We start from the raw sequence: 16,070 nt of genomic DNA on the forward strand, positions 1-16,070 counted from the left end.
TGAGCATGAGCCCACTGCTGTACTTCATTTGCTGTAAAGTGAGTCCCTTGATCTGAGGCAATGCTGTGTGGGATACCGTGATGGTGGATAAGGCATTCGGTAAGTCCATGGATGATAGTTTTGGTAGAAGCATTGCATGCAGGGAAGGCAAATCCGTATCCAGAGTAAGTGTCTATTCCAGTAAGAACAAAACGTTGCCCTTTCCATGATGGAAGCAGCCCAATGTAATCAACCTGCCACCAGGTTGCTGGCTGATCACATTGAGGAATGGTGCCATATCGGGGACTCAGTGTTGGTCCCTGCTGCTGACAGATTGGACAGTGGTTGTAGCCATGTCTGCCATAGTGAGTAGAAGTCCATGTTGCTGAGCCCATGCATAACCTCACCCTTTGGTGAAAATTCACATGAGACACAAATATCTTCACTTCCTTGGCTTACTCAGAGAAGTCTACCCACATACCTCTTCCCCATACCTTCTTGTCTCCAATTTTCCAGCCATGTTCCTTCTAAGTCCCTGACCATCCAGCCAAACCATTGGCCACAGCCCATGAATCAGTATACAATTGTACATCTGGCCATTTCTCCTTCCAAGCAAAGTGTACAACCATGTACACTGCTCAAAGTTCTGCCCGTTGGGAGGATTTCCCTTCACCACTGTCCTTCAGGGAGGTCCCAGAAAGGGGCTGTACTGCTGCCACTGTCCACTTTTGAGTGGTGACTGTGTACCACGCAGAATCATCAATGACCCAGACATGAATTTTCTCTTCCTCAGTCAACTTATCATAAGGAACTCCCCATGAGTCAATAAATGCAGATTGGGAGATGGAAGGTAATGTGACACAAGTGGTGACCATGGGCATTTTGGCTCCTCCTCATGCAACTTACTTGTAGCTTCAGGTCCTGCTTGGGCCTGATCTCATGCATACCACTTCCATTTAATGATGGAGTGCTACTGTGCACGTCCACCTTTATGGCCCTGTGGGTCAGACAACACCCAGTTCATGATAGGCATCTTAGGCCACAAGGTGACTTGATGTCCAAGGGTTAAACATTCAGTCTCTCCTAAGGCCTAGTAACACACCAAAAGCTCTTTCCCAAAAGTAGAGTAATTATCTTCAGAGGATAGCAGAGCTTTGCTCCAAAATTCTAAGGGTCTGAGCTGTGATTCCAGTTTGGAGTCTTACCAAACACTCTAAAGAACATATCTATCTGCCACTGACACTTCAGGCACCATTGGATCAGCTGGATCATATGGCCCAAGTGGCACAGTAACTTGCATGGCAGACTGAACCTGTGGCAGAGCCTTCTTTTGTTCTGGGCCCCATTCAAAACTAGCAGCTTTTTGAGTCATTTGTAAATACACTGGATCAATACCCTCAAAAAGAGGCATTGTGCCTCCTTTTTAGTTGTAGAAAGGGCCAGATGCAATAACTTATCCTTCTTCATTTTAGAAGGAATATCTCAACATCCCCACTCCACTGGACCCGTTGAAATTTTACTGACATGGAAGGCACTTGAATTTGTGTCAGATTAATTTCCTACCCTCTAGCACTCTAATGTTTTACCAGTAAGTTCAGAGTCATCGGTACTCTAATGTTTTACCAGTAAGTTCAGAGTCATTGACACTTCTTCCTTACTAGGTCTAGTCAGCATTATCTCATCAATGTTATGGACCAGTTTGATGTTGTGTGGAAGGGAAAGACAATCAGGTTCTTTGTGGGCTAAATTATGACATAGGGCTAGATATACCCATGAAGTAGGACACTGAAGGTATGTTGCTGGCTTTGCCAGCTGAAGGCAAACTGCTTCTAGTGATTCTTCAAAACAGGTATGGAGAAAAAGCCATTAGCCAGATCAATAGCTGCATATCAAAAAAATCAGGTACCAGGAAATGCATTAATTTGCTTAAGCAGTGAAACTACATCTGGAACAGCAGCTGCAATTGGAGTCACCACCTGGTTAAATTTGCAATAATCCACTGTCATTCTCCAAGGTCCATCTGGCGGTTTAACAGGGATGTGGTGGAAATCACCACCCTTGCATCCTTCAAGTTTGTGATGGTGGCAATAATTTCTGTAATCCCCACAGGCATGCAGTATTGCTTTTGGTTTATTGTTTTCCTAGTTAAGGGCAGTTCTCATGGCTTCCACTTGGCTTTTCCTACCATAACAGCCCTTACTCTACTTGTCAGGGCTCCAACGTAGCGGTTCTGCCAGGTGCTGAATGTCTTAGTCATCTAGTGCTGCTATAACAGAAATACCACAAGTGGATGGCTTTAACAAAGAGAAGTTTATTCTCTCATAGTCCAGTAAGCGAGAAGTCCAAATTCAGGATGCCAACTCCAGGGAAAGGCTTTCTCTCTCTGTTGGCTCTGGAGGAAGGTTCTTGTGATGTATCAGTCTTCCCTTGGTCTGGGAGCATCTTGGTGCAGGAACCTCAGGTCCAAAGGATGTACTCTGCTCCTGGCACTACTTTCTTAGTGATATGAGGTCCCCATGTCTCTCTGCTTGTGTCTCTCTTTTATATCTCAAAAGAGATTGGCTTAAGACACTACCTAATCTTGTAGATCTCATCAATATAACTGCCGCTAATCCATCTTATTACATCTCATAGTAATAGGATTTACAACACACAGGGAAATCACATCAGATGATGAAAGGGTAAACAATCATACAATACTGGGAATCATAACCTAGCCAAGTTGACAGATATTTTGGGGGGACACAATTCAATCTATGACATTCCACCCTTTGGCCCCCAAAAAATCACATCCTTGCAATGTGCATAATGTATTCACCTCATGATAGCATAGGAAAAGTCTTAACTCCAAATCCAGAATCCAAAAATTCCTCTTTTTCTGTGACATCTAGAATACAAGTTATCTGCTTCCAAAGGTACAATGACAGAACAGACACAAGCTAGTCATTTCCATTACAAATGGGAGAAACTGGAGGAAAAGAAGGGATAACAAGCACCAAGCAAGTCAGCAGAACACATTACATTACCCCTCAAAGCTTTGAAAATAATCCTCTCTTCTCTGAGACAATTTACATAATGGCCCTGCCCTTCAGACTCTAGGTATTGGCCATACTTTCTGGATTCCGAGTGGAGGCCCCTTGGCCCTGGGCTTCAGCTCCGCCTTCCAGGCTTACTGGGACAGCAAGTCTTTCCCTTGGCTTTAAGCGCACCATTCTTCTAGTCCATCCGAGTGGCGACTCCATCCTTAGAAACACCAGAGGCTGTGGGTCCACCATTTGAAATCCCAGAGGTCCTGGCCATACCTTTTGAGACTGAGGTAGCTTGGCTTCTTGTGTTCCTTGTTTCTTCAACTTCTGTTTCCTGGTTTCTTGGCCTCTCAGCTCTTTGGGCCTCATGCCCACATCTGCCCTGCTGGGGCAAGTGTTTCAACTCTGTACCTCCACTGATAAGTGCCTGGAGACACCCCACCCTTCCAGTAAACTTTGCCTGGAAGGCACTCAGCTCTCTTGCTCCATCAGTGGCCAGCCTAGCTCCACCAATAAGTGCCTGGAGGCACCCCACTCCACCAGGAAGCCTGTGCACAGGCACTCAGCTCTCTCGCTCTGTGGGTCAGCTCCAGTGCTGTCTGGCACTCGTCTCCTGGTTCTGCTGCTGGTTCTGTGCTGCCGCCAGTCCTCTGCTGCTACATCTCACCATCTGTGCCATCTCAGTGGCAATAGTTCTCCCCACTTCCTTCTGAGTCCTCTATCCATTCACAGTTTTGAAACAAATCCACATTTTGGGTATCTGTTAGAGCAGCACCCCACTCTGAGTACCAAATTCTGTCTCAGCCATCTAGTGCTTCTATAACAGAAATACCACACGTGGATGGCTTTAACAAGGAGAAGTTTATTCTCTCATAATCCAGTAGGCTAGAAGTCCGAATTCAGGGTGCTGGCTCCAGGGGAAGGCTTTCTGTGTCTATTGGCTCTGGAGGAAAGTCCTTGTGATGCATCAGCCTTCCCTTGGTCTGGGAGCATCTCCGTGTAGGAACCTCAGGTCCAAAGGATGTGCTCTGCTCCCAGCACTGCTTTCTTAGTGTTATGAGGCCCCCATGTCTCTCTGCTCGCTTTTTTCTTTATATCTCATCAATATAACTGCCGCTAATCCATTTTATTACATCATAGTGATAGGATTTACAACATGTAGAGGAATCACATCAGATAATAAAATGGTAAACAATCATGCAATACTGGGAATTGACAGACATTTGGGGGGGGCACAGTTCAATCCATGACACTGAGTATATCCCAATTTTACATTTGGGTACTGGGGAAATAACTACAAATGGGTTCGGGGACTCACTGGGAGAAAGATTAACAGTATAAATTTTTGGCAGTGTAGTGGGGTCATTCCTCAAGGGGACCTGGCCTCCCATTCATTCAAGGGGTTGTGGATTTTTAAACTGGCTCAAATCTGGAAATTGTTTGATAGGCCATGACTCTATTCTGGCAATTTGAGTTAGACTGTTGTTGACTTGACCTAGAATTCTTCCACTTGTACAGATCAAGTATTTAGTAGATTTGTGATCTATTTCATTCCTAGGGACACCATGACTAAGTAGCCAATGCCATAATTTCCTTTGAGTCAGACAATTTTGATTACTTCTTTGACTCCACTGTCCATTGCAGTAACAACACCCACCTTAGCTTTGTTGATTGAGCTCTGCCACTTGGCCCCTTCCACCTCGGGGTCCAGTCAGCCCCATTGTAGTTAGGTGTCTCAATTCAGTTAGTGCAGATCCCACTGTCAAATTTGACTTACATAAAATAGCAGTCGTAGCAGTCTTCAAGAATGCTGGGGCTCCCTTCAAAAATTTATTCCTCACAGTTGTGGTAAAAGGTGTGTTCTCTGGGCACTCCATGAGTGGGTCTGTGGGTCTAACCTGATAAATCCACTCTAGCGGGCCATGTCCCTAAGCCTTTGGATACCTTCTTCTACAATATACCAAGGCAGATCTGATACTTCAACTTGATTTAGTGTAGGCCACTGTGTAATCCATGCTTCAGTGACCCAACCAAAGAAACCGTTAGATCCTTTCTTAACCTCTTGAGCTGAAACACGGAATGAAGAATTTGTTCTTAGTGGGCCCATATCAATAAACTCAGACTGATCCACCTGTATGTTCCTTGCACCATTATCCCACACCCTTGATAGGCATCCCCACAGATATTCCTCAGGTTTCAGTTTGGACATATTAGGAAAGTCAAGTAGTTCTTTTGGAGTGTAGCATACCTCCTCCTGGGTCACATTTTGTACTTCACCTTTTGGGGCTCACTGAGACTTAAATCTAGTTATAGGTCTAGAAGCCAAAATGGATTTTGAGGATGTGTTTTGAAAACATTCAGCATTGTCTTGTAAGGCATTTGCCTTAGGTAATGCCCCAGGCAATGATTCAGACAAGACTTTTCAGACACAGCTGGGTTAATCTCATCAGATGGGCATAGGGTGGCTAATGGTTTTACTGGAGAGGGTGGCTTAGCAGACAAAGATGGAGTAATCTCTTCAGATGGGAGAGAGAGGGCTGGTTCTGTTGGCAGGAGTGATTCAATGGAATTTAGAGAATAAGTGTCCCTATCTTCCTAATTATCTGCCCATATGTCTCCCCATCCCAAGTTTCAAGGTCCCATTTATTCCCAATTAATGCCCTCACTTTAACTTTAGACACTATTCGAGGTTGGGAATTCAGTTGGCATTGTAATTCAGCCGCTCTTATGATAAGACTCTGGGTTTGGTTTTCAGTAATATCAGCTCTGTTACTACAAGAAATAAAGCTTTCTTTCAAGGCACAGGTGGAAACTTTGAGGTTGTTTATGTGGTACTTGAACTATGACCTTGAAGGCCTGAGCTCATCTCCTTCTTTCACCACTTCGTCTAGTGAAAGTAGGATCAACAAACCAGCTTCCTCATGCTTCTTATTATAACAAAATTGTAGAAAGGTATCAAAAGTGCAATCACCCAAACCCTCAACTCTCACCAATACCTGATCTATTTGTGGTGGTATTTTACATATTTCCATTGCCACATCATGCCATGGATTAGCAGTTCCCTCTTTATTACTGGAAGCACAATCATCGACACTTTTAAGACTAGCCAGACTTGAGAATCAATTTAGAAAACTCATGCTTACAATTTTGTTTCTCTAGAACCACTCTCAGTACGTAATGTCCTAGGCTGGCTTCTCTAAATCTAGAGAAGTAAAATCAGTGAAGTGTGTGTTTGTGTGTTTGTGTGTTTGTATATATAGTGAGAGAGAGATTTATCTCAAGGAAATGGCTCATGTGATTGTAGTGGCTGACAAGTCCCAAGTCCATGGTTCAGGTGTCAGGCTGGAGGTTTCTCCTAACTCATGTAGCTGCAGTGGCTGATGAACCCAAGATTGACAGGTAAGATGGCAGGCTGCTGGCCCAAGTCCCAAGAACTGGAGATCAGATGCTTACAAGCTGAATGCAGTATGCAGAGCAGAGCAAAAACCAGCAAGCTTTGCCAGAAAGTCCTCATATATTGGATGCAGGCCACACCCCCAAGGAAACTCCCTTTCAACTGATTGGCTACTCCCAGCAGATCCCATCATGGAGGTGATCACATTATATCAGATCTCATCATGTAGTGATTGCATCATTCTATGACTGCCAAACTACATCATAACTACCAAACCACTGACAATCATGGCCCAGCCAATTTGACACACAAGCTTAACGACCACAGCCTGTGAATTAAATTACAAAAAAAAAAAGAATGTCAGATACTCTAAGATAAGTACTTGTAGAAGCAACCACTGAAAACTGAGTTTTGAAAGTAAATATTTAATTTAGGTCCTCTCTTCTGTGTGCTTACAAATGGCACTGGGTTCAATATAATGGTCAGTGTTTTGATATTTACTATGGGACTCATGGACTTTTAAAATTATTATTAACTGCTTTAGTCTTCTAAATATGTATCCTTTAAAAACGTCCCTTATTTCACAACACAATTTGCTTTTGTGGTAGTACATTCTTCATTTTATGCTGAACCCAATGGGAATGTAGGATTCAACTTGCTGGAGTTCCCATGACAGTAGACTTTCCAGGAGGAATGTGTCTTATTGTATAAACTGAGGCCTGTGTTGATTTTCATGTCACCAAAGGGGAACAGCATGCATGCACCCACAGGATTTCCCATCCCAGCCATTTCTAATCGCTCTCCCATCTCCTTTTCTCTCTTGTAGGCTGGCCGTGGGTGACTCTCTCTGTCCTGGGATTCCTGTACTGCTACTCCCATGTGGGCATTGCCTGGGCCCAGACACACGCCATAGACTAATGCTGCTGGGCCCTAGGCCAGGCTTTGCTGCCAACCTCCAAGGCAAATGGTGCTTCACCCTGACCTCACCCGCCAAGACAATTTTCAAAAGACCAGTGTAGTTGGAGTTTGATCATGGTAGTTTGGCCTATTCATCTTCTGTTCAAGTTACATCACTGCAAGACTAGAAGCTCCAGCTCTCACTGAAAATTTACAGAAAATGTTCTAGCTATGGGACTTAGAGATAATCTATCCCAACCCCACCATTTTCCTGTTGTATAAGCAGAGATTTAGAGCAATAGCGTATCATGCTCAGGTGTACACAGTGACATCTTGGTCTTGAACTCAGTCCCACAGGCCCTTTGGGTTGTTCTTTCTTTATCAGGAATTAAATATGGCACTTCTTGATCAAGGCAAGCCTTTCTTCCACTGGACAATATTTTTGAAGACTTTTGATGATTTTTAAGCTATTCCTTCCCCATGTCCTGTGTTGCAGTCTCTAGAACCCATAATAGGATTTGATGCTTCCTACATTTACTTCAGCTCCTCAGCAGGGAGATAACAAAGGCAGGCCTGTGTTTCTAATTACCCAGTGAGAGAAGATGGAAGCTGTCCTGTGACGTTCCAAGGAGTTAGTACCCAGGGAGTCCTGTTATTTGAACTTAACCAAGGTATGCTATATCTGGCCATATAATTGCTGAGACTTGCCAAGAAGTATAAATATGGTAGTTCTCCTACCTAACAGTTGATTGTTTCACAATAAAGAAGCAGAATTATTTAAAAAAAAAAAAAAGGAATAGTTTATCTATACATTCGTGCTATCAAGCAATTTACAAAAGGCACAGTGGTTTTTTGTGGTTTTCTCTACTCTGTTCATGGAAGTTCCAGTAGTCATCTTCATATACACTCAGTGGTTTATATTGTTTTGTTTCGTATCAAATAAAATGGAGCTTCTTCTATCACATAGACAATTCATATGTTTCATAGAATTGTTTTGCACATTTTTTGAGGAAAATATTTAAGATCTAAACAAATTTATCTCAACTCTTGATTTTTCATTTCTCTAGAAAGCTGCTGGACAGGCCACCAGTGGCTACAATTGGTTGATAATTCTGAATACTTCCATTTGGCTTTGAGTTTTTGAGGAGTGAAGGGACTTTAAAAATTTGAATCCATAGTGTATCCAAGTATGAGAGAACTTATAACGTCTCATCACATAGATCATAGATTAAATTATTACTGAGTGAAAGGCTGACTTGGACATCATCTAAGCCACACAGTCTTATATTTGTTACATGGTATTGTCCTTGTGCACTGGCTGTGGTTATCAACAAAACAAGATTTAAACTCCAAGAGTGCAGGACCAGTTCTTTTGGGAGGGGGCCAGATGTTGACAACCTAGATGGGCACACAACATGTTTGCTGAATCAAAGTTCAGGGGCCAGAGAGGGGTGGGTAGAATAGCACAGCAGCAGCCTCAGCAGCTGAATTAAAGGAAAGAGAGACCCAGGGTAGGTGATTCTAGGGGCCTGGGGAGTTTGAAGGAGGAGCAAGGCTTGGGGGAAGAGTGAGCACTCAAATGAATGTAGTAAACTTCATGAGCTAATACTAATTCAGGACTTGTGTTGAGCCAGAGAGAGTTTGGCTGAAGTTAAGCTGGAAGAGAAGGACTCGGTAAGGAAAAAAGGAGCGCAAGGTGATTGTAAGGAAGTGTCTAATGTACATATGTATATAAATAATACAAAAGTTTTTGAGCTCTTCCAAAGACACCATTTATATAAGACAGAGGCTTACTCACTGAACTATATCAGAAGAGTCAGTGGATATATTGGAAAGTAATAATCCTGAATTTTTTTCTAGACTATCGTACAATTCAGAGTGGTTCTCGCAACTTAGTAAGTGATCAGTGTGTTTTGCTGTACATTTGAGGCTTGATTAACTAACGTGGGTTATCTAGGACCCTTGTTTTCCCAATTTAACTTCTCACTTCACCCCAACTGTAATATGAAAATGACAGTACTTTGCTCTTTGTGCATATGAAATAAAATCTCAGAGTTATTTTAAATGAAAGACCCTCAGGTGCCTGGGCAGATAGCAGTCCAGCTGACAGACACATCGCTTTCCACAGCCATCAGTTTCAAGCCCTGGGCAGTTTCAAATGTGGTACTGGGAAAGGACTAGGTAAGTCCCAAAGTCATTTCCAGCCCCGGGTCCTCCGAGTCCAGCCCAGCTCTGAGAATAAGTTGAAGGGCTCTAAGCACAATCGTCAAGACTATTGGCAAGTTGGGCAGCGAGACATCTGGAGGACGTCTCAGCCTCAGTCATTCTCATTGATTCTTGGGGACCATGCAAGAATACTTGCAAGTATTTTATTGTTTCTTGCAATTACTTTCTTTGAAGTGACAGCAGAAAATCTTTTGTTCTATTAAGGACAACAGACCTAGAGAGAAAATATATCAATTATGCTTATAATTGTATAATGATCTATATATTGGGAGTATAGTAATTGAGTTGGGGGGGGAGTTTCCCTTTATAGAAGTTGAGACTGCTCACTTTGCTTATTTTAAATAATAATATAAATGTTCCATAAATACAATACCAAACCAAACTCGTTGCCGTCAAGTTGATTCTGACTCATAGCAGCCCTATAGGACAGAGTAGAACTGCCCCATTGGGTTTCCAAGGAGGGGCTGGTGGATTTGAACTGCGAACGTTCGCTTAGCAGCCAAACGCTTAACCACTGGAGCCACATAAGTTAAGCAAAATGTAACGGGTTGAATTTTTTAGTCAGTGTACCAGAATGTGTCCACACAATAGAGTCACCTTCAGTGTAGTCAAAGAAGAAGCCATATTATTTGGGAAAGCCTCTCAGGCCTTTCTTCCAAAAATATTGTTTTTATTTAAAAAAAAAAAAAACCTCTTAATAGTTGTAACCCATTTGGGACACAATAGTATGTATTACTTGCCTTCGTCTCACTACTTCTGTTGACTAGTTACAAAGATCATATTCACAAATAGAGATTTTTCATCACTGCAACTATCTAAATGATATGTTTAGTGCTTTATCAGGTGACACTTTTGAAATTAACATCAATCATTTGTAATTTTAAGCATTATCACCCTTAAATTATTGTTACCATGCCTTCCTTTTCTGCAATGCAATTAAATAAAAGGAGGTGAGGGAAGGTTTGTTAAAAATACTGTATTTGTACATGGCCCTATGAGATCAAGCAGAGGCCTGAATTTGGCTTATAGATCACAGATTCCTCAGCCCTGAATTAGGTTAGACTGTCTGTAAAAAGGAAAGTGTCATTTTCAAATGGGTATGAAATAATTCAAGTTGGCAGTATTTGCAGAACCTTGTCATGATCAAGAAGCAGTACCTATTAAAACAACAGCAGAACCAAAGTGCTATTGTATAGGACTAGGGGCAAGCAGTCCTCTACCTGAATGGCTCATGAGACCATCGATGAACATAGATCAGAGGTCACATTGCTGACACCAAGGCAGTCAGTGACATTTTTCATACTATGTTTTAACTGGCAGGGAAGCATTAATATGTTTTATACAAATTTCCATGCAAATTGTAAAAGTTCACTTCTTAATGGGAGGTCAACTTCAGATATATGTGAAATCAATTACACGTCATACAATGATTTTCTAGCAATGCCAGACTTTGAAGGTGTCTCTGTAAAGCTGTACAGCAGGTGCGGCTGTACTTCAGGATCCTATGACAAAGCTCCTTCACATCAATTCTGTCACTATAGGGTACTTTGACACAAAATCTTGGTGTCTCTAGAATTTTTAAGTTCTACAAAGACCACAGTTATAAGTGCTATTCACATTAGAACTTCCCATGATTGAAAACCCGGGTTAAAGGTGATGGTTGAACAACATGATGAACATAATGCCACTGACTGTACATGTGACGATTGTTGAAATGGCAAATGTTTTGTTACCTACATATTCACCACAATAAAAAACAAGCAAAAAACAAATTAGAGCTTCCCAAACTCCTAGAATAGAAAATACTGTCCTTATTCTTACATCTTATATCACAATACCCAATTCAATGCCTTAAAATTAGATAAGGAAAGGCAAAAGCAAGTATCATGTATAAAATAGTTTATTACCATAATAAATAAAATTACTTTTTTTTTTTTACAAATGTCATTTGTGCTTATTTTAAAAATGTTGAGAAGGAAATATCAATGGAGGGGCTTGTGTGTTCCTCTTAACACTCCCAAGCCACAAACATACAGTGGAGTTCCTGGCAAGCAGCCTTGGCTGACCATAAAAATAGCATCAGCTCATTTGCACTTCTGTTTGTCCATGCTCATTTGGACAAAGTGGCAGATGCAAAGGAAAAAGAAAACCCAATAAATGATTTGGCAGGACTCAATGGGGAGCGTGTTCATATAAGGAGAAGCCCCAGAATGACAAACTGCTCACAAGCAGAAGTGTCCTTGCTGTTTTGGCGAAATATGGGGTGTGAGCAGTCACCAGCTGATGCATGAGTGTGGCGTCTGGATAGTAAGAGAATACATTCATCAGGGTGTTGTGTCGTTAATGTAAAGCAGTTCATATCCTGAATCATGATCTGCGAACTTTTCGTTCAACAACTAATGGATCTGTTTAATGGTGGAGCAGGGAAAGCACCCACCAAGTCCATCACTGGCAGAGTATTCAAACCCAGTTCTAGAGGTTCCAGAATGAGTCTGATATGCTCGCACAGAATGAAGTTTCATCTGAAAATAACTGAAGCTACAGATAGTTTCACGTTAATTCTTTTGAACTTGGGGGTCGGTGGGGGATGAAAACACCTTCACTGAGAAAATGGGCACTTTCTCAGATGGTTGCCATTGGTGCTGAGAGGACAGTGAAGTCTCCTCCAGTTGGCTGGCACAGGAGCTGGTGAAGTTCATCTTTATTGAAGCGAGCACAAAGGCAGTATGTGGAGCAATAAGAATGATTTACTGACAGAGGAGAGGCTGTCTTGGGGATCTGAGTGCAACACTGTGAGGAGGGAGGAGAGAGGAAGTGGTGTTGGCAGTTCCATCAGTTGGAGTTCAGTTCAAGGGTCTTAAGGCTAAATGTCTTTATTGCAAAACATTGTACAATATGCTATCAAATGCACATCAGCAACTTGTATCTCCACCACCAGGGCTCCCAAACTTCCCCAGAGTGTGTGTGAGACAGATGTTGGTCAGTGCAACAAGGGGAAGACGAGGATCGTCCTACACCTGGTATTTCTAGAGTTCACTTACTCCCCACACAGGCTTGGACAAACAATTTGACGGTTGGCCCAATACCTTCACCTTCCACCTACGGATTTGGGAGGGGAGCTTGGTGGATGGGGTGGTATGGCTAAGTCTGTTGTTATCCCATGCCCAGTGATCCTCACTTCTGAAAGAGGAGTCCAGGAAATGGCCTAATGTTTGGCCAGCAATAGCGCATAGGACCTAGGAGGCTGCGGGTGAAACAGGCCTCAGGAATTAGATGACAAGAAATTAAAGCAACACATGTATTTCCAAAAGTCTGTTGGAAAGCTGCTGAAATTGGCACAGCTTTTAACATTTAGGCCCATGTTTATTGTAGCATCAGAGTTTTTTTTTTTTTTTTGTCACTTGTTCCCTACTAATAGCTATTGACTCTTCATACATAGATTTAGGTTGAGGTCAAGAATATAAAGAATGGTCTTAGAGAATCAAGCTAGGTATGAATATAAGGGAGGTAGGTGGGTGACGGTGGAGATAGCAGAACTGTGCACTAGACCAGGTCTTCTCAACCAAACGGCTGCCTCCATTTTCTTTCATTGGCTTGTAATGATACCCAATGGAGGAGCCCTCCACAGTGCTGGAATCGGCACCCTCCACCAAGAACACACACACCATCTTGTTTACCATCTTATTACATAGACTCAACCATCACCCTTATACCCACCACATCATGGAGGGAGAGCATATTCAACAAGTAGTCAAGTAATAGGAGCCAAAAGCAAACCAAACCCATTGCCGTCGAGTCGATTCCAACTCATACCGGCCCTATAGGTCAGAATAGAACTACCCCATAGGGTTTCCAAGGAGTGGTTGGTTGGTTCCAACTGCCAACCTTTTGATTAGCAGCCGAGCTCTTAACCACTGCACCACTAGAGCTCCCAAGTAATAGGGGCAGGGTCCCCCTATTTCAAAGCAGCCTGTCAGGATATGGAAATTGGAGCTTCCCAACGAATGACATTCAAGGTAAAGAGTTTACATCAAGCAATTACTGGGCAATGGTGCAGCACATTATACCCTGGTGGGGAAGCAGTATCTTGAGAAAATATCTCATCATGATTTTTCTAAAGTCTAAATGTTCAGTCCAATACCTAGTGACTTTTGCTCCTCTAATCGCTCTTCTGCCACCTATCTGTCAGTTCATCACACTGTGGTGGCTTGTGTGTTACTATGATGCTAGAAGCTATGTCACTAGTGTTTCAAATACCAGCAGGGTCACCCATGGTGGACAGGTTTCAGTGGAGCTTCTAGATTAAAACAGACTAGGAAGAAATCCCTGGCAATCTACTTCTAAAAATTAGCATATGAAAACCCTATGGATCACAACAGAATATTGTCCAATATACTGCTGAAAGAGGAGCCCCTAGTGGCCACAACAATGGACCTGAACATATGAACAATCACAAAGATTGTGCAGGACTGGTCAACATTTCATTCAGTTGTATATGGGGTGACCATGAGTTGAAACCAACACGACAGCAACTAACAATAACAACTCTCTCTTTAGCCACAAGACAGTGGTTTGTCCTGGAAGGTTCAGATCACTGGTATCTGAAGTTCCTGGTCCTTGCTTGGGAGCTCAGGGTTCTGTCCTGGCAAGGCTAGGTAGTTAGCACAAAGCAGCCTGCAGCCAGGTGCATGTCATAAAAATGAAAGGGAAAAAGATTTGGCTCATTTAAAAAGTGGTTTTTCAGAGAAAACAGTTATAGCAAAAATTCCTCAAATCCCTAAATGGAGAAAAATTGGAGCTTATACAACCACACATGGTACTGTCAGTCATCCACAGGACCCTGACATGGGCATATGCCCACGCCAGGCAGGCTTCCAGTTGTCAGCACATTTGGAATCCTAGGAGTCAATCTGGTAGTACATTCACAAAATTTTATTTCTCCCAAACAATTCTGGGTTCCAAAGCCTTACCAGCATCACCTCAGACCCAGATGAGGAGTTTTTTCTTACCAGACCCCACACCCCTCAGGCAATGCTGGGGAAGGGCCTCTTCTCGCTGACTTGCAGGGTTGCTGGGCAGGAGCCTGTCGTCAAGTCCCCAGAGAGGTGGGAGGCAGTTGAAAAGTCACCAGGGGCAGGTACTTCTGAAGCTGGATATGGGAGTTACAAGGACCCCTGTCCTGTCTTAAAAGTAGTGGCTCCTAAAATTTAGAAGCAGGTTAATGAGCATGATTAAGGAAAGGCAATCCGAAGTTCCAGGGAAGCTGGTAGATGGGCTTCCCAGATATGTTATAGCCTCTGCCCTAAGGATAAGTTGGTTGAAAGCCCCACAGTTTTATCAAGTCACAAACAGTTACAATTTGGCCTTGAAAAATGGCAACTCTTCTTTGTATGCTGCCGGCTGAGGCTAAATCTAATACTGTGAGCCTCAGGAAGCGAGGGCCACCCCTGTAGACCTCACATGAGAACTTGCACATGTGTAGGGGCCTCTGGGAAGGACCCTGCCCTTGACCTCTGGGCCCTGCTCCCAGGAGACATCTGCGCCAAGAGAAGACAGCCCTGCCCTTCCCAGACAACTGGGGACCACGGCCTGGGACATGCTTGTGGCCGCTGAGCAGGGTAAGGGGTAGGTAGGGCGGGACTGGACAGGAGACGCTCAGAAACACTGAACATCTTTGGCAGGACAGGTCCTGAACTGTGAGGTCCCCTTCAGTACAGAGGAGAACCAACACCAGGATTCAGAATCTCTTCCACAAAATTATGGCAGTCATAGGTGCTAGGGATAGGGTTACCCCAGCATGACACATGTAAATGGGCCCGACACTCTCAGGCCAGAGCCTTCAAGCTGTGCCATCACAGTGGCTTGGGTCTGGAGAGCCAGTGCTGGGGAACACCTGCACTCTGAATCCCAGTCTCACAAAGAGTGGAACCTCAACCCCAGTTACCAGGGCTTAGTTTTCTGATACCTCTCGAAACGGCACATACCTAGGCTAGCTCCACTCTGCCTGGAAGACAGAGACCTCTCTTTTCTTGGATACCACTGAGAGACGCCCAAGCACAGGAACAACTTGACCCTGGGTGACTGTGAGGCCATGAAGTGCTCCAGCATGGGAGCATGGGGACTTGGATGGTCCACAGGCAGCTCCACAGGCATTGTTCTGAGCCCAGGCCAGCCCCTTGGACCACAGCTCCACAACCTTTGTTCTCCATGACCTCACAGGAACAGCGTGAAGACTACGGCTTCACTCTCTTCCAGCCCCTGAAGTCCTTCAATCCTGTCTCGGTTTCTCTTGAAGTCCTACTGACTTTAGCAGGAGATAAGAAGGTTGTCTTAAAAATAAGGACGAGCATGGCTTCTAAGTGTCCTCTAATGACCCCATGCTGTGGACAAAATACAGGCTCCTGAAGAACAATCCCAATGAGAATCATAATATAAATATAGCACTGGCTACAATCATTTTTTCTGTGGTTGTGTTTGTGTCTTTGTTAATAAAGCAAGTCTGGGCTCATGACCCTTCCTGCCGATGCTCCACACCCTAAGGAAAGCCA

At 43.4% G+C, this 16,070-nt stretch overlaps 1 protein-coding gene across 4 annotated transcripts in view; it reads left to right on the forward strand.

The window, feature by feature from the left end:
- The window catches only part of HHAT (hedgehog acyltransferase), a 658,603-nt gene that overhangs the window by 638,487 nt on the left and 4,046 nt on the right, over positions 1-16,070 (forward strand). For 2 of the 4 annotated variants that reach the window (XM_049858613.1, XM_049858615.1), the window contains one exon: positions 7,226-8,245. The exons of 1 other annotated variant lie outside the window; for it this stretch is intronic. In XM_049858613.1, the coding sequence (XP_049714570.1) occupies positions 7,226-7,317 (92 nt within the window). In that variant the 3' untranslated portion in view covers positions 7,318-8,245. Of the gene's footprint in view, positions 1-7,225; positions 8,252-16,070 lie in introns of those variants that run through there. One more of the 4 variants, XM_049858618.1, reaches the window with a different exon arrangement.

This window comes from Elephas maximus, chromosome 18, assembly GCF_024166365.1.
Source record: "Elephas maximus indicus isolate mEleMax1 chromosome 18, mEleMax1 primary haplotype, whole genome shotgun sequence".
NCBI lineage: Eukaryota > Metazoa > Chordata > Mammalia > Proboscidea > Elephantidae > Elephas > Elephas maximus.